Source organism: Diaphorina citri, unplaced genomic scaffold (genome assembly GCF_000475195.1).
Source record: "Diaphorina citri unplaced genomic scaffold, Diaci psyllid genome assembly version 1.1 scaffold523, whole genome shotgun sequence".
Classification (NCBI taxonomy): Eukaryota; Metazoa; Arthropoda; class Insecta; order Hemiptera; family Psyllidae; genus Diaphorina; species Diaphorina citri.
The window spans coordinates 105951-125854 of record NW_007377957.1 but is presented as its reverse complement, the minus strand read 5'-3'; the positions used below and the strand labels follow the sequence as shown (position 1 = coordinate 125854).

Sequence of the window (19904 nt, the reverse complement as noted above, 5' to 3'; positions counted from 1 at the left end):
AATGTAAATGACTGAATTTGATTTTGTTATAATTTATGGTAATATTATTACCAAACTTACCTGATTGGTTGATTGTAAAAAAATGTAAATAAAAAAAATACCTATTTTTTGTATCTGTTTGTTTCGAAAAAGACCTAACTATACTTGTGTTTCTTTGTTTACAAAATCTAGGTCTCGAATTCCGGTCTCGTAAATCTATTTCTTCGCAATCCGGAAATCTCAGGACATATTGTGTAATTAACCAGTTAGGCGTACAACCTTACATTTGTGTAACCTTACAACCTAACACTTTCTATTTCTTTGCCAATACCACTATGATCAGGGTTATCCCTGGAGCCTTCAGGGCTGGGAGTTCTAAAATTATCCCAGTTGTAATGTAGATAGATGTGAGAACTGATGTGATTTTACTGGTAGGTCTAATATTGGCAGGTATCATGGTTCAATATGGATCACGAGTGAGTCAAAGTTTGACCCTGGTTTTGATTTTGATTGGAATTTCGCAGGGATCACCCGAGGTAAGTCGATTTGTCTTTCATTTTTCGGAGTTTTAGGGCCTTTGTTGGCTCGTTCTGGTACACAGAATGATTACCCAGCAAATGCAGCAACAAAGAAGGGTTCAGGCTGTAGATGAGATAGCTAAAATTAGTGTGACAGAAGGAAGGGGAAAGGTTTTTTCATCCCCCCAAAGACAATAACCGTGGAAATTTCAGGCCCCAACAAAAACAATGTTAAAAAACTTAAAAACAATTTATCCCACGTTTTCACGAAAACACCAACTTGAACGCCTAAAACTTTAACCTATATATTTATTCTGGGGACGTGGAACATAATTTCACTCTGTGTTATCTCTCTGCTCTAATGAATTCCAATTAAAACTTTCGATGTCTTTTGCAGTTTTTTTGGCTGGGAAAAAAGGCCTAGAAGACGAGGAAATTTATTCAGGGAGAGAATGTAGAGATAATTCTTAAGGTGTGTCCAAACATAATCGACCGGTCGTCGATTCACATCGATCGATGACCGTCACCTGTGTGTGGAGTGTGGATACACCTTTAAATTTACAATCTTTTTCGCGGCTCAGCGGCTATCTTGCTTAAAAAAAAAAAATAAATAAATTCCAAATTCCAGAGAGAAGCCAAATTCCTGGCCCTGGACAAACTTAAATCCCGTTATGTGGACACTCCCCTCTCCTCTCTCCCCTTCTTCCGACCTCTCTGGCATTCCAAGTCCTCAACCAGGGGCGGAGTCCACAAAAACAACACCGGGGAGACCGCAGGAGCCCAAAGTTCAATTATTTTCAACACTTGGGGAATTCGAGATAATTGAATTTGGCTTGAGATCAATCAAGAACAGGTACCTACATAAGTAGATACATACATATGTATCTATCTACAAGTACAGTTACCTATTTACCTACTGACTGGATCTAAGTATGTACCTAGTTGAGAACTGAATGAATTTAAGAAGAAACTAAATGCATATAAGTAGAAAGTAAGAGAATACATCATATACCTTGCTTCAATGTCCTTTTCGATAGGTAGCTTATTTTCCATTTCCCGATTTTGAAAATTTGAACCGATTCCAATAAGTAGGTATATGGTATATGTCCTATAATTGCAGATGTTACATTGGTAGGACTTTTATTCCATGAAAACTTTTAAACGGTTCGACTAATTTTGCTGCTCAATTACAAAATAATTTTCCTATGTTTTCAGATACTATAAGACATGGTTTACCATTTTCTCCATTGGTATTCCCACTCTGGTCCCCTACTACTTCTGGAATGAAGGCCTCTGGATTTCGTTCCTTATTTGTTTCGTCACCAGACTCGTGACCGTTCTAAACGGCACTTGGAACGTCAATAGTCTAGCTCATATTTATGGATACCGGCCGTTTTCCAAGTAAGTTTATTCATTTATTTTTCAATAGATTTACTACTACTTCCGTGCCTGTGAGATAGGAAAGGTAAATATCTGACAGTGTTGGAAGCATTGGGGTATAACCCTTTGGGCGCCCAGAAACAACTTTCCCGAAATCCGTACTCTCTCAAGACCTAATTAGTTACGTAAGAGGGTACTTAAAATTGCATTAATTTGTAACGCATTGTCCGTTTTTTCCACAGGGAAATCCTCCCGACCGAAAACTGGTTCGTCTCCTTCATTGGTGCAGGCGAGGGGTGGCATAACTACCACCACTCATTCCCATGGGACTACCGAGCGGCTGAGATGGGGCAACACTTCAACATCACCACCCTAGTCATAGATTTCTGCGCCGAGCGGGGCTGGGCTTGGGGACTGAAAGCTGCTTCCCCCGCCATGGTCAAGTATCGCGCCACGAAGCGTGGTGATGGATCGCACAGAGTTTACTCCAAAGTGGATGACAACAATAATGAGTATGCAATTGAGGATGAGGATTATATTAAGCTGAAGAGTGAGGCGGAGACTATATTCAATGAAGACAACAATAACCCGATGTTCCTCAAGAAGGATGATGAACATGAGAAGCATATGAAGGTTATCGAGGGGATTTACAAGCTGGTCGATTAGACGGAAGGTTGCTGGTTCGATGATGTCCTCGACTGCTAACCAAAGTGACTGAGGGTAAAATTGAATAGGATAATCTTAAATATGAAGAATTCGTAGCTAGCAAATCGACCATTACTGGAACCCTCGTTTTTTTTTCATACCTCGTGAACGGCTTGTCAGATTTTTATTAAATTTGATACCTAATCGATAATCGAGTTTACTTAACACTCAAAATAATTTGTTAATTAGATTTTGGGCTCGATCTACTTTCGGTGTAGCTCTATTAGTACCTTACAACTCGTTTAATATAACTTTATTTCAGGTGAAAAATTCACTCAGCGTACAGGCACAGTGGTAGGATGGGGAAGAGTGGAGGAGAGTGGACAAATCGCGTCTGACCTGAGGGCAACCCAGGTACCAGTCATGAGTAATCAGGAGTGTCGACAATTTCCGGGATTTGAACCCAAGCTCACGGGGAATATGATGTGTGCGGGATATGTGGAGGGGGGCAAGGATTCCTGCCAAGTAAGTTCGGCTGGATAGGAAACGCATTTCTAGTAAAAAAAAAGGTCAAATTAATTCAAGACCCGAGCCTAATCAAATGCCTAATCGGTTCGGGCATTCTTATTTTATGGTATATCGGTATCATTCTTACTTTACAGATCGGTTCGGACCTATTATGTAAATTAAAAGCACGATTAGAATAAAATATTTTGCTGTTAATGAGAATAATTCCGATTAAAGTGATTATGAAAATTAAGTTTAATTAAGAATTGATTTGTTTACAGGGTGATAGCGGTGGAGCGTTGCTTATGGAAGATTTGGACGGTAGATTTCTGATAGCAGGTAAGAAATAGAAAGTAAAAAACTTGATTCTTTGTATGAGAAAAACAAAAGAGATTAAAATTCGTTTACAGGGTGATAGCGGTGGAGCGTTGCTTATGGAAGATTTGGACGGTAGATTTCTGATAGCAGGTAAGAAATAGAAAGTAAAAAAAAAAACTTGATTCTTTATATGAGAAAAACGAAAGAGATTAAAATTAAACGAAGAAAGATTATTTTGTTAAGGCGGTCTCTTTCTGATCCCTTGTGTGCCGCGTCCATTTTAGTTTAGGACTATTGCACTATGATACACACACAATATTGTTAAGGCGGTCTCTTTCTGATCCCTTGTGTGCCGCGTCCATTTTAGTTTAGGACTATTGCACTATGATACACACACAATATAAGTAAGTGATTTCCATTACACCACAGTAAGCCATTTCATAATTTCTCTTCCGTTCTGCAGGGGTTGTATCATGGGGTATAGGATGTGCCAGACCCAACAGTCCAGGAGTCTACACTCGGGTCAATCATTACATGGAATGGATTCAGAACAACACGAGAGATGCCTGCTTCTGTTTTTGATACTGGAATCACTGGGTCATTTTAGAGTAGAATTTCTGGTGATAAAATGTCAAACATCAATGTCCGATATGTTTACTGTTCACCAAACTAGATATTATGTAAATAAAATTTATTGAGAATGTATAAACTAAGTAAAAATAATTTAATGAAATTATGAAATAAAATTATTTTTGGTTTTTCTCAAACTTTAATTAAAATAAACAATTTATTACCCTGTACAAAATAGGGATATTTCTTAAAAATATAATAGAAATGTATTTTTGGTTTTATTTAAACTTCAAATGAAAAAGTACACACTAAAAAGTACTTTTTATATTCTTCTGATAAATGCATCGAAAATCTACGGTTGATTACAAAGTAGGTCCTTCTACACTTCTAAAGGAATAAAGGAAGGGATAATTTTCTCCCCTTAAAAGACAAATCTATGGGAAAGAACATGGGAAAAGCCAAAGCTTAGAAAGATAGAAAGCTAAAAACTACCTATAAGGCAAGCTCACAACCCGTTTTCTATGGGCTATAAAATCGTGTCGGTGGGCGCGGGTTCGAATCCCGTCCGAGATATTGAATTTTATGCAAATTTGATTAAAAAAACATCCGTTTATTTTGCCTCTTGGTAAATCCCACTCAAGGGTCATTTTATCATATTTGTTAAGGGTTCGACAGAGAAAAAATGAAAGCAAACGTGAAAAGAAAGCGAAAAATCCGCTGGATCCGGGAATCTAAACCCAACATCCCACCCAATTCCCTACGCATACCTTGAAGCACGGGTCCCATCCAGGGGTATGTGTTAATCCTGATGCGCCTTCCCTTTGGCTCCAGACACCCCACCCTCTGTTCCCGGGGGTGGGGTCGGAGGCACCAAATCATCAGCCAGTTTCTTACAGGATTTTCCATGTCTGGTGGAGGCTTGGTGTAGATCTGACCTTTGACATCAAATTTGGACAAAGCTGATCCAGAATCCAACCATTTGACTCTGAAATAAAAGTCATGTTATGTCATCAATATTAATGATAAAAGGCTATCTTTTTTCAGGGGAAAGAGGTTTGATAGAAGGAGCTGAAAAGCTGTGTGCAAACATAGTCGACGATGGCGATCGACGGGTTAAAGAGATGAATCTATGTTGCAGATGCAGAGTACGGTTTCAGCAAGGAGCCAAATGGCCCATACGACTACTCTTGCCCTCCTTGTTGTAAGTATACAAGTAGCCATCACTTGGTAGATTATACATTTGAGCGCAGTGAGTGATTCTTTGGAAACTAAACTGGAAGTCTATAGTCTCATGTGTACTTCATGTTGGGTTTGAATCAGAGGCCCAGGGATGGATTTGACCCAGAGGCCTCCCTGTTGTGTGGGTTGGAAGGACAGTTGGGGAAAAAAGGCCTAGAAGACGAGGAAATTTATTCAGGGAGAGAATGTAGAGATAATTCTTAAGGTGTGTCCAAACATAATCGACCGGCCGTCGATTCACATCGATCGATGACCGTCACCTGTGTGTGGATACACCTTTAAATTTACAATCTTTTTCGCGGCTCAGCGGCTATCTTGCTTAAAAAAAATAAATAAAATAAATTCCAAATTCCAGAGAGAAGCCAAATTCCTGGCCCTGGACAAACTTAAATCCCGCTTTCCTTGTTCAATTGGAATGTTAACGGATGGTTTTCAAAAGTGTGATTTTCCTCTAAAGAAACTTTAATGGGTTCAGAATATGTCTAACCTATGGAATATTCAAAGACTGGTGTAACTTGTCAGAAAGTTGTTGATAATATTCTTTCAACAGTCTTTCTTTTTCAGCAAAACTCTCATCCACTGCTTTGTACTTTGCCACTAAATCCTCCTCAAATTGTTTGTTGCTAATTTCCAAGGATTCACATTTTGCTTTCACTGATTTTTCCTGGAATGAAAGAAAATAGGTTATGGTCTAGGTAGGTATCCAACAAGTATAACTTAAGGGATGCTTGGTACCTACTCATGTAAAAATGCTAGAATCAAAAACTAGGTCTGGTTAATTGAAATGACTGTCCTGTCCACAATTCCAGCAGAGTTACAAGCATATAAATAGAAACATTGTAGGTAGGTAATTATGTAATTTTTTTGTGACCAGAGTCAACTCAGAGTACATTTTTCAAAGCAACCTATCCCCCAACCTAGATAAACACTTGGCGATTAACTCACAGGATCATATGCACTTCTAGCCAATAGAACCTGATCACAGAGCTGATTGCTCTGGTCTAAGTACATTTTTCAAAGCAACCTATCCCCCAACCTAGATAAACACTTGGCAATTAACTCACAGGATCATATGCACTTCTAGCCAATAGAACCTGATCACAGAGATGATTACTCTGGTCTAGAACTTGCTGCAAGTCAGGTAGATTATTTGCTGAACTATGCTTCACTTTGTCCACCTGGGAATCCTTTATCTCTGTAGATTTCTCGAGAATCTCAAACAGTTTTTCTACCTCTCTGTCACCTCTTTTCTCCTGAAAGCAAAAGACAATGTAAAATTAAAACTACCTACCTAAGTTTTTTCTCGTCTTGAATTAAATTTACTTGATTGAATTAAATTCTTATTAAAACTAGGTACCTAGGTACTCCACTTTTGCACAAACAGTTTTTCTACCTCTCTGTCACCTCTTTTCTCCTGAAAGCAAAAGACAATGTAAAATTAAAACTACCTACCTAAGTTTTTTCTCTTCTTGAATTAAATTTACTTGATTGAATTAAATTCTTATTAAACTAGGTACCTAGGTACTCCACTTTTGCAATTTGGGTAATTGCTATAGGTAACAATTTTTAAGAGACTGCTATTTGGAACACACTCTTTCATCAATAGATTTTTTTTTCTCACTTACTTCAAATTCTTTAACAAAGAAATTGATTTCTCCCTGAAGAAAAGGTCTGTGATCAAATAATCTGAACCAAACAGCACTGCACTCTGTGAACAAAGATATATTGACAGTTATTAAGAAGTTGTGAGGTCAAGTTGGAAGAAGATCCTGCAGAAAAAGCAGAGTGCACAAAAGTAGGTACTAATCCCTCATCCTTATCTCCAATTATGTCAGATTAAATGCACAGTGTGGGTACAATTTTTGTATTTTAACATTGACATACAAAAACTGTTGTTGCTGAATCACAAATGGTAACATTTTGCTGTCAAATTAGCAATCAAGCTTTACCTTCTAAATCTACGAGTTCTGCCACCTCCCCTGGATTTGTCCACCTCTCGGGCAGGGTCTTGGGGAGTGGTTACCTAGATTACAGGCTAGTTAGACTAGGCACTCACTTGCCTGAATAGTAGAAATAAAACAAGAACAGATTTCCTCTTTAGCTATTATTTATGGCTTGTGATTTAGGGATTATTGGACTCATTTGCCTTGAAATTAGAGCCCTATAGTGTTGGTTTAACTCGTGCTTAAAATCGGGAATCGAACGCGTACTTTTGGCGGATACTTTATTATTTTGGGCCATTTTCTCTTTTCTCATCATCATTACCAACGTATATCATTCTAATTAAAAGATGAGTGTTTCATTTTATTTTATAGCCATGAAACGACTGCTACATTAGACTCATATGGTCTGTGTGGTAGCATGCCCATCCCATAGTATCTCCCTCATCAGATGTGCAAGACACATTCCCACTTGACTACTGAGTCGATGCGCCAATACTCACTCTGATAACTAATCGTATCCTCAGGATGATTCACTCGTACCGAGTCCACATTCTTGGTCATGTTTTTATACTCCCTCTCCATCTGCTGTACTTTCAGTCTTTGTATCCTCGCCTCCAGTTCGGGATTCCTAGGCAGAACCTCTGGCTCTGGAAGTACAATGTCCTCATCTGATATCAACTCATGTAGATACACATCAGCCAGACCTTCGACAACATTAGTGTGAAGCCACTTGATATCTTCAATGGACACAAAAACATCGCGAGGAATGCAGCAACAAAGAAGGGTTCAGGCTGTAGATGAGATAGCTAAAATTAGTGTGACAGAAGGAAGGGGAAAGGTTTTTTCATCCCCCCCAAAGACAATAACCGTGGAAATTTCAGGCCCCAACGAAAACAATGTTAAAAAACTTAAAAACAATTTATCCCACGTTTTCACGAAAACACCAACTTGAACGCCTAAAACTTTAACCTATACATTTATTCTGGGGACGTGGAACATAATTTCACTCTGTGTTATCTCTCTGCTCGAAGGAATTCCAATTAAAACTTTCGATGTCTTTTGCAGTTTTTTTGGTTCTTTGATGAGATTGACGCAATAGGAGGTGCCAGGTTCGATGATGGAGCAGGTGGTGATAACGAGGTGCAGCGAACCATGTTGGAGCTCATCAATCAGGTATGTACTCGAACTTATTGTAGTGTCTGTTCTTAAAACCAAGGTACTTATGAGAATTGCAAAAGCGAGTGTGGTATATACGAGTACTTACTTACTTAATACATACTTTTTTGTAACCCTTATTGCAAGCAGGTGTTTTTGTATCATCATTATCAAAGATAATTTGATTTTTCCCCCCTCGTACCGAGTCCACATTCTTGGTCATGTTTTTATACTCCCTCTCCATCTGCTGTACTTTCAGTCTTTGTATCCTCGCCTCCAGTTCAGGATTCCTAGGCAAAACCTCTGGCTCTGGAAGTACAATGTCCTCATCTGATATCAACTCATGTAGATACACATCAGCCAGACCTTCAACAACATTAGTGTGAAGCCACTTGATATCTTCAATGGACACAAAAACATCGCGAGGGGGGCTGTGGCCAACAGAACTGATGCTTGCTTCATTCGAGTGATCGGCTCAGAACTGGTGCAGAAGTATGTGGGAGAGGTAAGAAAACACCCACTTAATTGAGAGTTTTGATGGAGGGCTGTAACAACGAAGGTCTTGTCATTCCAAAATCAAAGAGTGAAGAAAGATAGAAAAGGATAAAACCAACCATTCCAAGAATGAGCCTAATCTGTTCGATATAAATTTCGCACTGGGCGGAAATCGAACCCGCGACATAGTGCTTACAAGGCAGGGGGCTGTGGCCAACAGAACTGATGCTTGCTTCATTCGAGTGATCGGCTCAGAACTGGTGCAGAAGTATGTGGGAGAGGTAAGAAAACATCCTTTTAATTGTGAGTTTTGATGGAGGGCTGTAACAACGAAGGTCTTGTCATTCCAAAATCAAAGAGGGAAGAAGGATATAAAAGGATAAAACCAACCATTCCAAGAATGAGCCTAATCTGTTCGAGATAAATTTCGCGCTGGGCGGAAATCGAACCCGCGACATAGCGCTTACAAGGCAGACGCTACCCTCCAAGCTTACTAGCCTGGCAATGGACACCTGAGAAATTAGTTAGTCAGTTATTTTATAATTAAGTTAAGGACTTACTCGAAAAATAAATAAAATATTTACAGGTACGTTTCCAAGGAAGACAGGATATTTCAAGGTACCCATAGATATTTTCTGGTACCTATAAATTTCATTCTGACTTTCTGAGAAGTACAACATGATCTTTACTCTAACCCAACTTGTGTTGACTTCCAGGGCGACGTACTCGAAAAATAAATAAAATATTTACAGGTACGTTTCCAAGGAAGACAGGATATTTCAAGGTACCCATAGATATTTTCTGGTAGGTACCTACCTATTAATTTCATTCTGACTTTCTGAGAAGTACAACATGATCTCTACTCTAACCCAACTTGTGTTGACTTCCAGGGCGCGCGTATGGTGAGAGAACTATTCTCCAACAAGAATAACTTAAGGGATGCTTGGTACCTACTCATGTAAAAATGCTAGAATCAAAAACTAGGTCTGGTAAATTGAAATGACTGTCCTGTCCACAATTCAAGCAGAGTTACAAGCACATATATAGAAACATTGTAGGTAGGTAATTATGTATTTTTTTTTTGTGACCAGAGTCAACTCAGAGTACATTTTTCAAAGCAACCTATCCCCCAACCTAGATAAACACTTGGCAATTAACTCACAGGATCATATGCACTTCTAGCCAATAGAATCTGGTCACAGAGCTGATTACTCTGGTCTAGAACTTGCTGCAAGTCAGGTAGATTATTTGCTGAACTATGCTTCACTTTGTCTACCTGGGAATCCTTTATCTCTGTAGATTTCTCATCTTTGATGAGATTGACGCAATAGGAGGTGCCAGGTTCGATGATGGAGCAGGTGGTGATAACGAGGTGCAGCGAACCATGTTGGAGCTTATCAATCAAGTATGTACTCGAACTTATTGTAGTGTCTGTTCTTAAAACCGAGGTACTTATGAGAATTGCAAAAGTGAGTGTGGTATATAAAAGTACTTACTTACTTAATACAAATACTTTTTTGTAACCCTTATTGCAAGCAGGTGTTTTTGTATCATCGTTATCAAAGAGAATTTGACTTTTCCCCCTCTCAAAAGTTCGTTTCCGATCGATATTCGATTAAACATATTGATTCTTCTAAGTCAAGTTTTCGAGGGGAGGCATCAATAACTTATCTTTTATGTTTATTGTCTTGATAAGTTTTCTAAAGTGCTTATTTATACTGCTCTCATAGGACTGAAAAGTTCCATTACTCTAGCAGTAGGCTACTGGTAAGTAGGTACTTAAAAATGGAGCTCCATTCAGCTTAAGAAATGGGGCTTCATTTACTTAATTAGGCAATACTGCATTGATGTGTTACTGGAATTTAAGCCATCCCAGAATAAATTAGTAGGTATTTTATACTTTCTGGCAGTAGGCTACTGGTAAGTAGGTACTTAAAAATGGAGCTTCATTCAGCTTAAGAAATGGGGCTTCATTTACTTAATTAGGCAATACTACATATTGATGTGTTACTGGAATTTAAGCCATCCCAGAATGAATTAGTAGGTATTTACCTTCTGCCTCTGTAAAAAATGCTTACCTTTTACGGCTAACTTCAGTTTCTTGGATAAATTTGTAAAAAGAGTTGCTTTTTCCTGATCTTTTGCAGCTTTTATATGTCGTATATTTTGCCATTTACTGTGCCCAGCATACCTTACTGGAATTGTGGACAATATATTGCTATTAATCTTAGCCACATTTAATGAGAAAGCTAGCTTGCATGGATTTTTGCTTTGAATGCATCTAAATGCACTGTTCATTTTAACCTGGGGGGGAAAAAATATAAAGTAAACAATTAGGGTAACTAAGCAATTGATGAAAAAGGTAAGTAAGCAATTGATAAAGTGAAGTGATATCTAGGCACATGGCAGTGTGCTAGGCCAATTCCAGCCTCACCACACATTTAAAATACTTTGAAAAATGCTAAATGCAAAATTATTAACCTAATAAGTAACCTTTATCAGGTATGAGCCTGTGAACTTTGTACACCTCATGAGGCCTACCTCACTAGCCATATTTATTTGAAAATTTAACTAAGTAATTCGTTACTACCGATTTCTTTTGTATTGTATTTGTAACGAGAGGCTAATTTATTTTGAGATAGGTACCTAATATATATTTTTACTTTTTACTTTCCTTTTCCTATAGGAAGGAAAGTAATGTAATCGGGAAATCGGGTCAAATTTTCGATGGTCAATTTTTAGTGCCAAAACACGTTTTAGTCCCTAGAGCCTAAATCCAAAGTTTCAGTCATTGGTCCGTGTGTCTGTCTGTCTGTAAACAAAATATCTCGAGAACGCTGAGAGCTAGAGACTTGAAATTTGGTATGTAGCTGTCAAATGTGACAAGGATATATGCGACACGAAACTTTTGGTTAAGACCGGTGCAGCAAAACTCTCATCCACTGCTTTGTACTTTGCCACTAAATCCTCCTCAAATTGTTTGTTGCTAATTTCCAAGGATTCACATTTTGCTTTTACTGATTTTTCCTGGAATGAAAGAAAATAGGTTATGGTCTAGGTAGGTATCCAACAAGAATAACTTAAGGGATGCTTGGTACCTACTCATGTAAAAATGCTAGAATCAAAAACTAGGTCTGGTAAATTGAAATGACTGTCCTGTCCACAATTCAAGCAGAGTTACAAGCACATATATAGAAACATTGTAGGTAGGTAATTATGTATTTTTTTTTTGTGACCAGAGTCAACTCAGAGTACATTTTTCAAAGCAACCTATCCCCCAACCTAGATAAACACTTGGCAATTAACTCACAGGATCATATGCACTTCTAGCCAATAGAATCTGGTCACAGAGCTGATTACTCTGGTCTAGAACTTGCTGCAAGTCAGGTAGATTATTTGCTGAACTATGCTTCACTTTGTCCACCTGGGAATCCTTTATCTCTGTAGATTTCTCGAGAATCTCAAACAGTTTTTCTACCTCTCTGTCACCTCTTTTCTCCTGAAAGCAAAAGACAATGTAAAATTAAAACTACCAACCTAAGTTTTTTTCTTGTCTTGAATTAAATTTACTTGATTGAATTAAATTCTTATTAAAACTAGGTACTCCACTTTCGCACTTTGGGTAATTGCTTTGGGTAACAATTTTTAAGAGACTGCTATTTGGAACACACTCTTTCATCAATAGATTTTTTTTCTCACTTACTTCAAATTCTTTAACAAAGAAATTGATTTCTCCCTGAAGAAAAGGTCTGTGATCAAATAATCTGAACCAAACAGCACTGCTCTCTGTGAACAAAGATATATTAACATTTATCAAGAAGTTGTGAGGTCAAGTTGGAAGAAGATCCTGCAGAAAAAGCAGAGTGCACAAAAGTAGGTAGGTACTAATCCCTCATCCTTATCTCCAATCATGTCAGATTAAATGCACAAGTGTGGGTACAATTTTTGTATGTTAACATTGACATACCCACAAAAACTAGTGTTGCAGAATCACGAATGGTAACATTTTGCTGTCAAATTAGCAATGAAGCTTTACCTTCTAGACTAGATCTATGGGTTCTGCCACCTCCCCTGGATTTGTCCACCTCTCGGGCAGGGTCTTGGGGAGTGGTTACCTAGATTACAGGCTAGTTAGACTAGGCACTCACTTGCCTGAATAGTAGAAATAAAACAAGAACAAATTTTCTCTTTAGCTATTATTTACGGCTTGTGATTTAGGGATTTTTGGACTCATTTGCCTTGAAATTAAGAGCCCTATAGCTAAAAAGGTCCTTTGATTTGAGCTACAGTTTGGGACTTCTGTCCAAGATTCTTACCTTTGATAATGTTTTCACTGGTGCCAGACATTTATCCCAAGTATTACATGCTTTCCTTTGCCAATCCGGTTTTTGGAATTTGGATAGAACGGAAGGTATTAGGTAGGTACCTAAAGAGGAAAGCTCTTATCTCTTATCAGTCGCCACTTTTCGGTAGGTAGGTAGATACTTAGGTAATTAAGCAAAAATTTGATTTTTCTTGACTCCTAGGAGAAGACGGAAGCCGAAGTCCAAATCACCGACGATAAGTTCGACACCAATGAAGCCAAATGTAAACCCAGCACCGACTGATACAATGAACTGAACCACGGCGATCAGCTGACGATTGATTTGATTGACTGAAATCAGAATAGAGTGGGGAAATGATAGCAATAAGTTGAGTACAAATGACTAGCACTTGATTAACTCGTGCTTAAAATCGGGAATCGAACGCGTTAGGTACCGCGTTCGACTTTTGGCGGATACTTTATTATTTTGGGGCATTTTCTCTTTTTTCATCATCATTACAAACTTATATCATTCTAATGAAAAGACGAGTGTTTCGTTTTAATTTATAGCCATGAAACCACTGCTACATTAGACTCATATGGTCTGTGTGGCAGCATGCCCATCCCATAGTATCTCCCTCATCAGAAGTGCAAGACACATTCCCACTTGACTACTGAGTCAGTTTGTCTTTTTTTTTTTTTTTTTTTTTTTTTTTTTTTCATTCAATCTTCATGCAGATTCTTCTGTTTGTCTAATTCATTTGATCTTGAAATTGATTAAATTTTCATTCTCACCCTTTTTCCAATTTTCAGCCCGAAAAATTCGTCAACCTTGGAATCGAGCCCCCCAAAGGTGTCCTTCTGTTTGGACCACCTGGTACAGGGAAGACATTGTGTGCTAGGGCTGTGGCCAACAGAACTGATGCTTGTTTCATTCGAGTGATCGGCTCAGAACTGGTGCAGAAGTATGTGGGAGAGGTAAGAAAATATCCATTTAATAGAGAGTTTTGATGGAGGGCTGTAACAACGAAGGTCATGTCATTCCAAAATCAAAGAGGGAAGAAGGATAGAAAAGGATAAAACCAACCATTCCAAGAATAAGCCTAATCTGTTCGAGATAAAGTTCGCGCTGGGCGGAAATCGAACCCGCGACATAGCGCTTACAAGGCAGGCGCTACCCTCCAAGCTTACTAGCCTGGCAATGGACACTTGAGAAATTATTTAGTCAGTTATTTTATAATTAAGTTAAGGACCTACTCGAAAAATAAATAAAATATTTACAGGTAGGTTTCCAAGGAAGACAGGATAGTTCAAGGTACCCATAGATATTTTCTGGTACCTATAAATTTCATTCTGATTTTCTGAGAAGTACAACATGATCTTTACTGTGACCCAACTTGTGTTGACTTCCAGGGTAATTTAGTACCTACATGTGACTGTATAATAAATGGAGGAAAAAAAATCCACCATAAAATTTGCATAGGTATCTAATTGAAGAACACAGTAATACACACTGGTATTGGCATAAAGGTCAAATCCACCATGGTGAGAGAAATTTCAAGTGTGAGTAATAAATAGATTCATGGATTAATTCTTTAGTTTTCGTAAACTTTGTACTGTAGGAACCTAGGAACTAATATACACATACTAGAACTTACATTACAACTTTTAATTGCATTTTCAATTGTAGTCATTGGCATACTGGATTTCTTACAGTAATCTATTGTACTAGCCAACCTGTAGTTTGTATTGGGGTCAGTACCTCCACCCTCTGTAAAAATCAAAAGAAAAACATAAATAATTATAGGTAGGTAGGTACCTGGATTAAATCATCATGTAGAATGATTATTTGGTAGGAAAAGAAAAAGTGGGTAAAACTGAGTATTGAAAATTGCAATATTTTCATATTTCTTGAACTTTTGTTTACATAGGTAGGTAGGTAGGTAATCTTATATTATAAGAACAAGATCCATTCACTCATTCACAGTTCACATTTCATAGTTCCACACTGATCGCTCTATCTCAAGAACCACAACACCTAGAAAGCTGAAATTTGGTAGGAATATTTCTTTTATGGTCTAGGTGTGCAATAAGAAAGGATTTTGCGAAAATCTAAACCGATCCTTAGATATGATCAATTTTTGATCGCTAAAATCACCATAAGAAATACACAGAGTGCAGAGACTGCGGGAGAGAAAACTTTTCCTCGCTCGCCTAATATTTGAGTTTCGTTTATGTTTTTAGTTTGATAACTACAAGTTCAGCCATGCCTTTTCCACAAGTTTGGCCATGCCTCGGGATGAACTAGCGGGATTCCGGAGCGAAGCGACGGAATTCAGCTAGTATAATATATAATACTAGTGTTTATTTATACTGCTCTCATAGGACTGAAAAGTCCCATTACTCCAGCAGTAGGCTACTGGTAAGTAGGTACTTAAAAATGGAGCTTCATTCAGCTTAAGAAATGGGGCTTCATTTACTTAATTAGGCAATACTGCATATTGATGTGTTACTGGAATTTAAGCCATCCCAGAATAAATAATTAGTAGGTATTTACTTTCTGCCTCTGTAAAAAATGCTTACCTTTTACAGCTAACTTCAGTTTCTTGGACAAATTTGTAAAAAGAGTAGCTTTTTCCTGGTCCTTTGCAGCTTTTATATGTCGTATGTTTTGCCATTTACTGTGGCCAGCATACCTTACTGGAATCGTGGACAATATATTGCTATTAATCTTAGCCACATTTAATAAGAAAGATAGCTTGCATGGATTTTTGCTTTGAATGCATCTAAATGCACTGTTCATTTTAACCTGGGGGGAATATAAAGTAAGCAATTAAGGTAACTAAGCAATTAATGAAAAAGGTAAGTAAGCAATTGATAAAGTGAAGTGATATCTAGGCACATGGCAGTGCACTAGGCCAATTCCAGCCTCACCACACATTTAAAATACTTTGAAAAATGCTAAATGCAAAATTATTTACCTAACAAGTAACCTTCATCAGGTATGAGCCTGTGAACTTTGTACACCCCAAGAGGCCTACCTCACTAGCCAAACTCATTTCATGTAAACTGGAATCATGAAACTTTGGTAGGTAGGTAGGTACTTGTTTTTTGCAAGCTATGTACTTAGTTCAGCTGACTTCAGATTCACTATTTACCTAACAAATACATTCTTACTGTCAGTTTGCCCAATCTAATGTTGAAGACATGGGGTAAGAAATTAACTATGAAAACTATCCCATAACTTTTCTTTGACCCTAAACTAGAATAAAATTATTGTACTCACTGAAGGATGAATGTCCAGGTGAATTTGGATATTGGGCTCTTATCAGTCTTATGACAACTTTCTTATCAACTGAATACTGAAAGCTTTTGGTGTTGGAACTTGGAGGAAATCAGGGGATAACTGGAAAACTGGATAATGGAAATGGATGGGGCAATGGCCAATGGCATTTGGGCGAATCAAAATATAGAGTTTCATTTGTGGGTTCTCCCATGCAAACGTAGTATTGAATAATACTAGAAAAAAACCCATTGAATACTTAGTACTGAATCATGAGAAGACTGTTACTTATTCAATTCTATCTGGTAGTGTAAATATTTTTTATTTTCTTTTTAAACTACTTTTTCGTCAGTCTTATAGTATTCCACCTTCAAAGTGTCTTCAGATATTCATACAAATAATTACGTTGAGTTGGTATCTGAAATAAAATCGTCTGAAAAGGAATACACATCAAGTTCTACGTTTTCAGTAACATTCAATAAGCTTTGTACGGTTCACATTTTGTTTCAGAGTGTGTAATTTAGAAGCCCTATAATAAATTAAGTTAAAACTGTTGTAAACCTTATACTCAATGATTTACGCTTTTTCGTCAGTCTTATAGTATTCCACCTTCAAAGTGTCTTCAGATATTCATACAAATAATTACGTTGAGTTGGTATCTGAAATAAAACCGTCTGAAAAGGAATACACATCAAGTTCTACGTTTTCAGTAACATTCAATAAGCTTTGTACTGTTCACATTTTGTTTCAGAGTGTGTAGTTTAGAAGCCCTATAATAAATTAAGTTAAAACTGTTGTAAACTTTATACTTAATGATTTACGCGATCTTTTTTTATCAACCTATTCTGTACATATAAAATTCAATTTATACTTTACAATTTACAACAACTAAATATGACGTGTTTGTTTGTTAGGAATACCTACTTCCTTTTTAGGTAAGGAAAATTCTTCCCCCATGTGTTGGAATCAGGAAACAAAGTACCCAAAATGCCTTGGGATCAATTTAATTTGAAGAAAAAGATCCCATTGAAAATTTACATTTTCACAATGTACTTAGTAAACACTGTGAGATAGGCATCTGGTGCCATGAGATAGGCACCTTATCATGTTGGTGTAAGGATAGGGGATTAAGAGTATGTTCAATCTCACCAAAAGTAACCTACTTGACAAAGTGATATTTTTTCCCTCACCCAGAGGTCTTATATCATACCAAAATTGAAGAGAGAAAGAAGACAGGATAGGAGAAAGCAAGGCATTTTGAGCATAACCAATGTAGAATCCCGCTATGTGGACACTCCCCTCTCCTCTCTCCCCTTCTTCCGACCTCTCTGGCATTCCAAGTCCTCAACCAGGGGCGGAGTCCAGAAAAACAACACCGGGGAGACCGCAGGAGTCCAAAGTTCAATAACCCAGAATTCAGGGAACCAGAGTTCAATGACCCCGAGCTCAGTGACTTCAAGATCTCCTTTGGAAGAGACCACTGTATTGTCCACTGAGAACAAGGAGCCAAATGGCCCATACGACTACTCTTGCCCTCCTTGTTGTAAGTATACAAGTAGCCATCACTTGGTAGATTATACATTTGAGGGCAGTGAGTGATTCTTTGGAAACTAAACTGGAAGTCTATAGTCTTATGTGTATGTAGGTACTTCATGTTGGGTTTGAATCAGAGGTCCAGGGATGGATTTGACCCAGAGGCCTCCCTGTTGTGTGGGTTGGAAGGACAGTTGAAAAGATGTACATATAGGGCTATAGGGTAAAAAGGACTCCCGATTGCACAGAAAACACTCTTGTTTGAATCCAGGCAATTCATGCTTCTTGGAATATCTTCACCTGAGTTAAGCTAAGATTCGTGTTTCAGATAGCTGCTAGCAGCTTCTTTTACCCCTTGCCTTTTTTTCTTTCGTTTATATCTTTCTGTTTATAATCTTTCCGGATCTAATAATTGCAGGGTGCGGAGTGCCAAATCGTATGGACCGCATAGTAGGAGGTTGGACTACAGAGGTAAACGAGTACCCCTGGGTAGTTGCCCTAGAACAGGCGGGCAAATTCTTCTGCGGAGGAACTCTCATTTCAGATCGATATGTGCTAACGGCAGCCCATTGTGTGAGGTGAGTCAACTTTCATGTTCTTATTTCAACCTTTCTTTCTTTGAAGGTGCGTCCACAAGAGAGAAAAAATCAATACAATTTATTGACGGACTGCCAAAAGGTTTGGTTGCCAAAACGATACAGCATACTTCTTAGACATCAGTGTTACAGTAGATTCAGATCGACTGGAACCCATACGAAGGTTATGCAGCCATATCCGAACAGTTATCAATATAAAGAAAGGAACATTATGTACTCCACTCTATTTCCCAATTTCTCTCCCCTCCAGGAGTTCGAAGCGTCAAAAAGATCTCATCGTGGTCATCTCGGAACATAACCGCGCCACAGTCTACGAAACGCAGATCGAGACCCGGCGCGTGGTCAAAGTATTGACGCATCCCAAGTATAACGCGCAGGGGGCTAAGAGTCACGATCACGATATTGCGCTCCTCAAATTGGATACGCCACTGGAGTTCAAACCCACGGTCTCTCCAGTGTGCCTCCCTCAGCTAGGTAATATTTCGGATCGAGCGAAGTGAGATTTAGGTTTTGTCTCCATATTTCCCCCCCTTTAGTACTTATGTCTGTTATTCTATGTTTATTATTTGACCACAACTCTTGTACGGGTTGTCCGATTTTGATATTTTAGGAAAAAATTCCAACACGAAAATTGATTATTAGATTTTGGGGTTATTTATCGGATTCTTTATTTTTTCATACCTCGTGAACGGCTTGTCAGATTTTTATTAAATTTGATACCTAATCGATAATCGAGTTTACTTAACACTCAAAATAATTTGTTAATTAGATTTTGGGCTCGATCTACTTTCGGTGTAGCTCTATTAGTACCTTACAACTCGTTTAATATAACTTTATTTCAGGTGAAAAATTCACTCAGCGTACAGGCACAGTGGTAGGATGGGGAAGAGTGGAGGAGAGTGGACAAATCGCGTCTGACCTGAGGGCGACCCAGGTACCCGTCATGAGTAATCAGGAGTGTCGACAATTTCCGGGATTTGAAGCCAAGCTCACGGGGAATATGATGTGCGCGGGATATGTGGAGGGGGGCAAGGATTCCTGCCAAGTAAGTTCGGCTAGATAGGAAACGCATTTCCAGTTAAAAAAGGTCAAATTATATTCAAGACCCGAGCCTGATCAAATGCCTAATCGGTTCGGGCATTCTTATTTTATGGTATATCGGTATCATTCTTACTTTACAGATCGGTTCGGACTTTAATGTTTTCACTGGTGCCAGACATTTATCCCAAGTATTACATGCTTTCCTTTGCCAATCCGGTTTTTGGAATTTGGATAGAACGGAAAGTATTAGGTACCTAAAGAGGAAAGCTCTTATCTCTTATCAGTCGCCACTTTTCGGTAGGTAGGTAGGTATAGGTAGGTAGTTTAGCAAAAATTTGTTTTTCAAAAAAATTGAAAGAAAAAAAGTTATAAAGTTTTTTGACTGTGTCTTGCACATCT

The 19904-nt window shown here is 38.2% G+C and overlaps 4 protein-coding genes and 1 long non-coding RNA gene across 6 annotated transcripts; 3 read left to right on the top strand and 2 right to left on the bottom strand.

The window, feature by feature from the left end:
* The first annotated feature begins 444 nt into the window (after window positions 1-444).
* On the top strand, window positions 445-2665 carry LOC103509737 (acyl-CoA Delta(11) desaturase-like). The gene is made up of 3 exons (XM_008474362.1): window positions 445-455; window positions 1713-1898; window positions 2120-2665. Exons 1-3 carry the CDS (start codon window positions 445-447, stop codon window positions 2541-2543), a joined length of 621 nt encoding a protein of 206 aa, XP_008472584.1. The 3' UTR covers window positions 2544-2665.
* A 208-nt stretch (window positions 2666-2873) lies between these two features.
* LOC113467680 (anionic trypsin-2-like) lies at window positions 2874-4692 on the top strand. The gene is made up of 3 exons (XM_026824009.1): window positions 2874-3047; window positions 3311-3350; window positions 3811-4692. The coding sequence occupies exons 1-3, from the start codon at window positions 2946-2948 to the stop codon at window positions 3927-3929; spliced, it is 261 nt and encodes an 86-aa protein (XP_026679810.1). The 5' UTR covers window positions 2874-2945; the 3' UTR covers window positions 3930-4692.
* Window positions 4693-5553: 861 nt separating this feature from the next.
* Window positions 5554-13260, bottom strand: LOC103509722 (biogenesis of lysosome-related organelles complex 1 subunit 5). 2 transcript variants are annotated; one of them, XM_017444292.2, is made up of 5 exons: window positions 13066-13260; window positions 6782-6864; window positions 6541-6570; window positions 6221-6379; window positions 5554-5820 (listed from the first exon to the last, which is right to left on the bottom strand). In XM_017444292.2, the coding sequence occupies exons 1-5, from the start codon at window positions 13094-13096 to the stop codon at window positions 5644-5646; spliced, it is 480 nt and encodes a 159-aa protein (XP_017299781.1). In that variant the 5' UTR covers window positions 13097-13260; the 3' UTR covers window positions 5554-5643. The 2 variants fall into 2 exon arrangements, with proteins under 2 accessions (XP_017299781.1, XP_008472572.1); XM_008474350.2 differs by lacking the exon at window positions 6541-6570 and having other exon boundaries at window positions 6221-6409; window positions 13066-13257.
* Window positions 13261-14724: 1464 nt separating this feature from the next.
* On the bottom strand, window positions 14725-16517 carry LOC103509723. Its single transcript, XR_541389.3, has 3 exons — window positions 16339-16517; window positions 15636-15861; window positions 14725-14823 (listed from the first exon to the last, which is right to left on the bottom strand). It is a non-coding gene; the product is annotated as an uncharacterized LOC103509723 (long non-coding RNA).
* A 1725-nt stretch (window positions 16518-18242) lies between these two features.
* On the top strand, window positions 18243-19527 carry LOC103509735 (trypsin-like). Its single transcript, XM_017444291.2, has 3 exons — window positions 18243-18441; window positions 18725-18938; window positions 19307-19527. Exons 1-3 carry the CDS (start codon window positions 18307-18309, stop codon window positions 19525-19527), a joined length of 570 nt encoding a protein of 189 aa, XP_017299780.1. The 5' UTR covers window positions 18243-18306.
* The last annotated feature ends 377 nt before the right edge of the window (window positions 19528-19904 follow it).

Excerpts from the sequence above, each read along its gene's own strand:
- LOC103509737 (XM_008474362.1), top strand. Across the intron at positions 1,899-2,119 it reads GGATACCGGCCGTTTTCCAA|GGAAATCCTCCCGACCGAAA; the intron begins GTAAGTTTATTC and ends TTTTTTCCACAG.
- LOC113467680 (XM_026824009.1), top strand. The coding sequence starts at position 2,946 with ATGAGTAATCAGGAGTGTCGACAATTTCCGGGATTTGAACCCAAGCTC. Across the intron at positions 3,048-3,310 it reads GGGGCAAGGATTCCTGCCAA|GGTGATAGCGGTGGAGCGTT; the intron begins GTAAGTTCGGCT and ends ATTTGTTTACAG. Across the intron at positions 3,351-3,810 it reads GCTTATGGAAGATTTGGACG|GGGTTGTATCATGGGGTATA; the intron begins GTAGATTTCTGA and ends TCCGTTCTGCAG.
- LOC103509722 (XM_017444292.2), bottom strand. The coding sequence starts at position 13,096 with ATGTCTGGCACCAGTGAAAACATTATCAAAG. Across the intron at positions 6,865-13,065 it reads CAGTGAAAACATTATCAAAG|AGTGCAGTGCTGTTTGGTTC; the intron begins GTAAGAATCTTG and ends CTTTGTTCACAG. Across the intron at positions 6,571-6,781 it reads TCTTTGTTAAAGAATTTGAA|GAGAAAAGAGGTGACAGAGA; the intron begins GTAAGTGAGAAA and ends TTTTGCTTTCAG.
- LOC103509735 (XM_017444291.2), top strand. The coding sequence starts at position 18,307 with ATGGACCGCATAGTAGGAGGTTGGACTACAGAGGTAAACGAGTACCCC. Across the intron at positions 18,442-18,724 it reads TGCTAACGGCAGCCCATTGT|CGTCAAAAAGATCTCATCGT; the intron begins GTGAGGTGAGTC and ends AGGAGTTCGAAG. Across the intron at positions 18,939-19,306 it reads AGTGTGCCTCCCTCAGCTAG|GTGAAAAATTCACTCAGCGT; the intron begins GTAATATTTCGG and ends ACTTTATTTCAG.